The sequence below is a fragment of the Lactuca serriola genome, chromosome 5 (assembly GCF_051521515.1).
Source record: "Lactuca serriola cultivar US96UC23 chromosome 5, Lser_US96UC23_V15, whole genome shotgun sequence".
Lineage (NCBI taxonomy): Eukaryota > Viridiplantae > Streptophyta > Magnoliopsida > Asterales > Asteraceae > Lactuca > Lactuca serriola.
The window spans coordinates 191,572,365-191,579,209 of NC_136412.1; the positions used below are offsets into that span (position 1 = coordinate 191,572,365).

At 32.1% G+C, this 6,845-nt stretch overlaps 1 protein-coding gene across 1 annotated transcript; it reads left to right on the forward strand.

Moving 5' to 3' along the window:
* Positions 1-2,950: 2,950 nt before the first annotated feature.
* LOC145053405 (uncharacterized) lies at positions 2,951-4,582 on the forward strand. Its single transcript, XM_079001443.1, has 2 exons — positions 2,951-3,562; positions 3,675-4,582. Exons 1-2 carry the CDS (start codon positions 3,002-3,004, stop codon positions 4,482-4,484), a joined length of 1,371 nt encoding a protein of 456 aa, XP_078857569.1. The 5' UTR covers positions 2,951-3,001; the 3' UTR covers positions 4,485-4,582.
* The last annotated feature ends 2,263 nt before the right edge of the window (positions 4,583-6,845 follow it).

Sequence of the window (6,845 nt, forward strand, 5' to 3'; positions counted from 1 at the left end):
CACGGCTAAAATACATATTCTAACTTATCCCTAAACTACACACCTTCGTCCAAAATAAGACTTGAACCTTCAACCAACAGGTTGTAGGGATACCTTCTATAGAACGACTTATATTTGGAACTCTACATTCCAAGTTACTAATAGTTCTTATCATGGTAATTATATTATGTTGGTGCTTGTTCAAGCTTATGTTAGTGCACGACACAATTAAAACCTATTTCTTTTTAATTTAAGCCAAATGAATTGGGACCATAGATTTAAAACATCATAATAACCATATTTTGTCTGATTCCCTCTTAAAGGTGGATGGAACTGTGAAAGATGGGGTGTGGGATGGAAATGTAAACACCACAAAAGTTCAAGGTTGAGCGGGTTGATGAACCCGACGACCCAACTCTCTTTTCTCTCCTTTTAATTTGTACCATGGACGTCATAACTTGTACAAAAAAATATGGGTCAGGTGGGTTCCATTTCTAAATGTTGAGCGATCGGATGATTGGAATTAATAGGTGGCAGAAAATTGATGTGGCGTCTATGTAGCATCTGGCTTGGGAGGGGTCGGAGGGATGAATTCCCTCACCTCACCCCTTATTCCCAAATTAACTATATATATGTTACTTCTCGAACTATATTTCCTAACCATTTCAACTTCAAGGTGAAAAGATAGCAACTAGCATTATCTTGGTTATTTGTTCTCTTCTATCTACTCTTCAAGAAAATGTTTCATGGTGTAAAGATGATATGGAAGATGCATGATGATGAAAATGACTATCAAGGCCATGACCATGACCATCAACCCATTTCTAAAGGTTACGCCTATGATGACACCATAGATGGAGATGAAAACTGGGGTTATAACCATGGTGTTGATGCATCCATGGATGGTGACGATGACGACGATGACGATGATAGTGGAATTGCTCCCGCAGCTTGAATTATTCAAGATTCTTGAATATCCAGGTTTCTATTATGAAACCCTAGTTTTTTGATATACTAAATGAAGACTTAGAATCACCAACCTATACATATAGATTTAAACCGATGTAACGAGGTACTACTCCAATAAAGCTGCTACCAATGAACTTTCTTGGTTATATATGTTTATTTTAAAGTAGGGCACCAGTTACCGTGTATCTTTTTGCGTTACAACTATTGCAAGGTTTCTAATATCATTTATTGATCTTCATGAAGTTATCATAAACTAATCTTAATTCTTTGCAAACACTAACACGTACGATGCTATAATATAAAAAGTGATCATTAATATCATTCTTATTTAATTCTATATAGTCCACACTAACAAACTAAATGTTAAATAAAATAAAATATTTTTTCGTTAGAGAGGAAAAAAAAAAGACCATACTGCCTGAAAAGATGATACTTTTAGCAAAAGGATACTTTTAATCCCCTATTGTAGTAAAGAAAACGCGCTCATAGTCAATTTTGTCCTAAACTGGACAAAAATTGAAGTCTATAACTATTACACGTAGGAGAATATATTGTTTTAAAAGAATGTTAATATTAATTACATGGCTATTGAATGCATTTAATATTGGTGTTAATGTTAATCTTTTTTTCATCCAAAAATAGAGGTGTTGCAATGGAATCAACTGTTTGTGGTGTATGTAACATGCACGTTGACGAGGAATGTATTACGGATGATTCTTCACTGGTGTGGATTATCGGGGATGGACTTTCATTCTGTATCGAACATCATTGATTATGCATCTAGATGGGGCAATTGTCCTAAGAAGAGAAGAAGATTAACGACAATCTTATTTGGAGCCATATGGTGTTTATGGAAAACTCAAAATGATAGAATTTTTTAAAAAATTGCTTGAATTTGGAGAGGATAATGGGAGATGTGAAATTGTTGACATAATGGTGGGTTAAATATAGGGGAGACAAAGATAGTATAGATTGGAGAGTATGAATTTCTTTCTCTTTACTCTCTCTTGTTGTATTGTAAACTATCACCTCTACTAGCTACTTGCTAGTGGGGTTATTTCTTTTTTATATAATATATTGCGGTTCAAAAAAAATCTAAGATAAAATAATAAAAATATACTATTACACATACATGAAAAATTAGAGAACCTTTTAATAGAAGATATGTTGTACAAACCAGATAACTTATTTTTTTAGAAAGTAAAATTCAATAAAAATAACCATAGTTTGAAATAAACTAAGAAATATTTTTTTTTCTTATTTAACCACATACGGAAGCTTTGAATATATAAAAAGGAAAGACTACTATAGTTTGAAAATTTTCCAGTTTCACCACTCTAAGATTCTTAATGATTTAAAAATTAGTACTTTAAATATATATAAGATTTAACTTTAATCAGAAAATATTCTTTTAGTTGTTATTTATTTATTTATTACCGGAATGCCTTAGAGTTGTGTTTTTCTTTGAAAAAAAAGAGAAACTCTAAGTTGCACAAAATTATTTCTATGTTAAAGAAAAGAAACCCAAAATATATTGGTTTTTATGGGATATGGCCTATATAATAAAATGATTCAAATGACATACACTATAAAAATATACAACATATTTTAGTTTACAACTTCGTTGACTAGTCCTTCAACTTTTTTTTTTTTTTTTTTTTTTTTTTTTTTTAAATAATCTGTTACACTTTATTTGACTTGGTCCATAGATGTTCCTGTATTTTGTAAAAATATATATTCTTAGTATGAAGAAGCAGTCCAATTTCTAGATTATCATCAAAATATATAAAAGTGCAGTCAATTGTCACTTGTCAAGCATTCCTCATGACTAGTAATATTCATAGTAGGCATGCTGCACTAACCTAATTTATTTGATTTGTTCACACAAGATAATAAGTTGGATTAAATTGACTTGAGAAAAGTCTTCAAGTAGACAGGAAACTTCCAAACTATATATAATTAATATGGTATAAATTATCATAATAATCTTATATATCGCAAACTTCTTCCCGGAGATTTTTTCTGTTTTCTGTATTTGCGAATAACGGAGAAGATGGAGAAGCTTCTTTATGAAGCATCGTTAGACGGAAACTCAACGGCCTTGCTTATATTACTTCAAGAAGATCCACTCATTCTTGATCGAGTTACACTAAACAATAATGACGACATGCCTCTACACGTTGCCTCGATGCTTGGACATATAGAATTTGTTAAGGAGATCGTACTCCGGAAGCCTCATCTTGCTATGGAGCCTGATTCACAGAGACGCTTGCCTCTTCACATAGCATCAGCGAAAGGCCATGTGGAAGTAGTTAAAGCTCTGGTATCAGCTAGCCCTGAGACATGCCTTGCACGTGATCGTGATGGGAGAAACCCTCTCCATCTTGCAGCCATTAAAGGAAGATACGACGTCGTGAAAGAGCTTGTGCAGGCCCATCCCCATGCAGCTAGAGCCATGGTGCAGCAGGAGACCATCTTGCACTTGTGTGTTAAGCGTAACCAACTGGAGATTTTGAAGTTTTTAGCAGAGAGGGGTGATCATGAGTTTGTAAACTCTAAGGATGCTGATGGCAATAACATTCTACACCTAGCTGTGGCTGATAAACAAATTGAGGTATGCATGCATATTAATTGTGAAAATTTTAATATAAGCTATATAATGATTTGTGTTTACAAGATTTTTGTGTTCACTATGACTGATTCCTCCTATCTTGAACATTTGTTAGACTATAAACTTGTTGCTACTCGATACAACAATAGAAGTGAATGCAACAAACACTAATGGAGACACACCCATGGATATACTGGCTCAAGGTCCAAGAGATGTGAAAGATAAACAAATAATACAGTCTCTGATGCGAGCAGGAGCTTTTGAGTTGAAAACGGAAGGTTTTCTAGGAGAAGTGCCTCAAAAATTCAGAATCAAAATGGAATTAGACAACTCAAAGTATAATAAGAAACCCAGTTTGCGTTCTCACTTGAAAATTAAAGACTCTAACAATGACGACGACTGGTTGGACAAAAAGCGAAACACTTTGATGGTGGTGGCGTCATTGATAGCAACAATGGCGTTTCAAGCAGGTACTAATCCTCCCAGTGGTGTTTGGCAAGATGGGTCAACGACAGATCCAAACCGAAGGGCTGGATATGCTGTCATGGTATACAATCATCCGAATTTATACCATGTCTTTCTGGTTTGCAATACGGTGGGATTTGTTTCGACTCTTAGCATTATCTTGTTGCTTATCAGTGGATTGCCTTTTTTGAAGCATCGTGTTTTCTTGTGGATTCTGATGGTTATTATGTGGATCGCTACTTCGTCTATGTCAATCACTTATTGGGTTTCCATATCGGTATTGACACCAAAACCCGAGGCACGGACATTTAGGAATGTGGTAAATGGTATTGTGTTGGTATGGATCGGGTTGATGTCTCTATTAGTAATGGGACACTCCTTTCAGCTAATGAATTTTTTCTCAAAGCAAACATACCGTAGAAAAAAGGGTCCGATAGTTATAAATAATGCTGAAATTTAACTTGTAATTAAAGTATTTAGCTGTTAAAGTCTCAAATGGGTACATGACATTGTTGTTACATATATAAAACACATAAATAGTCAGAGAAAATTTGGGAATATTCTTCTGTACCTATTGTACTTGATATATTTCTAAGATATTGTGCTTGTATTATAATTTTACTCATCATTATTCTTGCAATATATAGAAACATTTTACACTTCATAGTTTGAGTAGACAAAACACTACTAGAGAGATAGCTTGTTTTCCTATGAAAGTTATATTCCTTCGGAAGTTCCTACAGATTTCTAAAAGAAATAAATACTCCAAAAAAAAATAAAAAATGCAACACACAAGATTTGAACATGGGTTTGTAAATTCCAATTCTGCACATTTTTTTAAATTTATAATCCTACAAAAATTCCAGGGAAGTTCTACATATTTCACTATTTCAGTGTTGAATTATTAAATACTCCAAAGAAAAAAAACAACATTCACCTCACAAAGTGGCGGAAGCAATTTTTTTTTTTTTTTGTAGTTCACCTTACACTAGGAGTTGCATATAATATTTTTAGTGGGTCCCACACCTAAATCCGCCACTGCCTCACAAGATTCGAAACACGGGTTTGCGTTTTCATCTATTTACTCTGACGTTGAATATAGGTTTTTGCTATTCTATCCTTAATTTTTCTGTTGGTTGCTGCTAATAAGACACCACCCATTAGACGCCCTATAATTATTTTTATAAAAAGTCAACCTATAATCAACTACTTGTAATCAGCTTTTTCGGAAAATAATGCAATTTCAACCAATAAAAATATTTCAAACATTAATTAGGGTTGTCTAAATGGTAAAATAGGGTGTCTTTTTAATCAACAATTTTCCTATTTTATGAGGTTATTAGGTGTAGGTAACATGTTAAGACATGTTATATCACCTCACGTGCTAATTGAGGAAATGGGCAAAATATTATAACATCCACTAATTTCCATGTCATCATTTATTTATCTATTTTTTAATATTTATAAAAATAATATTAATTTAATAAAACATGTTATTTAAATAAAACCTAATTTTTTAATTAAACATAACATTTAAAATTCTAAAAACAAACATTACAACATATAACAAATAACATTTCAAAAAAAAAAATCTAAAATTCTAAAAAAAACATTACAAAATATATTTAACAAGTAAAAATGTATTTTTTTTTTTTCTAAAAGCTATATTTGTATATTACAAAAACTAAACGAAACAATATCTGTTTTCCAAGACGTTGACTATCTGTACAAACACATTTTTTCACAAATGAAACCTTCCTTTGAAATCGCTTACCTGACAAACACAATTATCCACAAAATAATCATGAACTAGACGTCGGTGTCTTTCTTCGTGATTTTTGTTTAACATTTCATATCTTATTAGTAAATGAGTTGGATCTGATTGTAGTAGGATGTTTATGTAATACTAATACATCATAGAAACGAAGATATCATTATCATCACCATCATCGTTAAATGGGTCGAAGAAATCTATTTTTTTCTAAACTGAAATTTTATAAAATGTAGAGTAAGAAAAAATTATGGGAATGAATTTGATATAAATTGTATGTATTTATAGGTAAACAAAAATGAACATTTTTTATTTAAAATTACCGTTAATCGGTCAAAGTCGCCCAAAAACATTCAAATTCATCGCCCAAATACACGTTGCAATCCGTTACAGTGTCAACGTCGAACACCATAACACTACCATGGGGCGTGTTCTTGGCGTTACCACGCCATTGTAGGCACAAAAACAAGGGAAAACGACCCCATACCATGTAGCCGTGTAGCCTGAAGCTTCCTATGTATTTCCAAGGGGAAAAAAGAAGAAACATCCTCACACAACGAGATTGGTGCCATGTCTTTAGCGTTAATACTATGTGCATTTTATTATTATTAACACATTATTATTATTATTATTATTATTATTATTATTTGTATTTTCGATAATATTTGGAACAATATTCAGAAAATGATATTATTTTAGTATTATATGATTATTTTTCTTATTTTTGTTATTGTTGTTATTATCATCGTATTATTAACATTATTTAAATTATTACTAATATCATCTTATTTATATATTATATATTTATTATTATTATTATTATTATTATTATTATTATTATTATTATTATTATTATTTGTAACACGCGTCTTCCGGGATGGATCAATGTTGGGCATTAATAAGTCAAATGCATGGTTTTTGGAAAAACCATGTGTCACGACGTGAACATAGAGAGGTCACGACGTGTCGTGTCAAAGATAAGAAAGCATGTCACGATGTGAGTATGGCTGCAACCTAAGCCCATGATCTTTTATGCTTTCCTTCATATTT

Coding starts and splice junctions, on each gene's coding strand:
- LOC145053405 (XM_079001443.1), top strand. CDS start 3,002: ATGGAGAAGCTTCTTTATGAAGCATCGTTAGACGGAAACTCAACGGCC. Junction 3,563..3,674: donor TGGCTGATAAACAAATTGAG/GTATGCATGCAT, acceptor AACATTTGTTAG/ACTATAAACTTGTTGCTACT.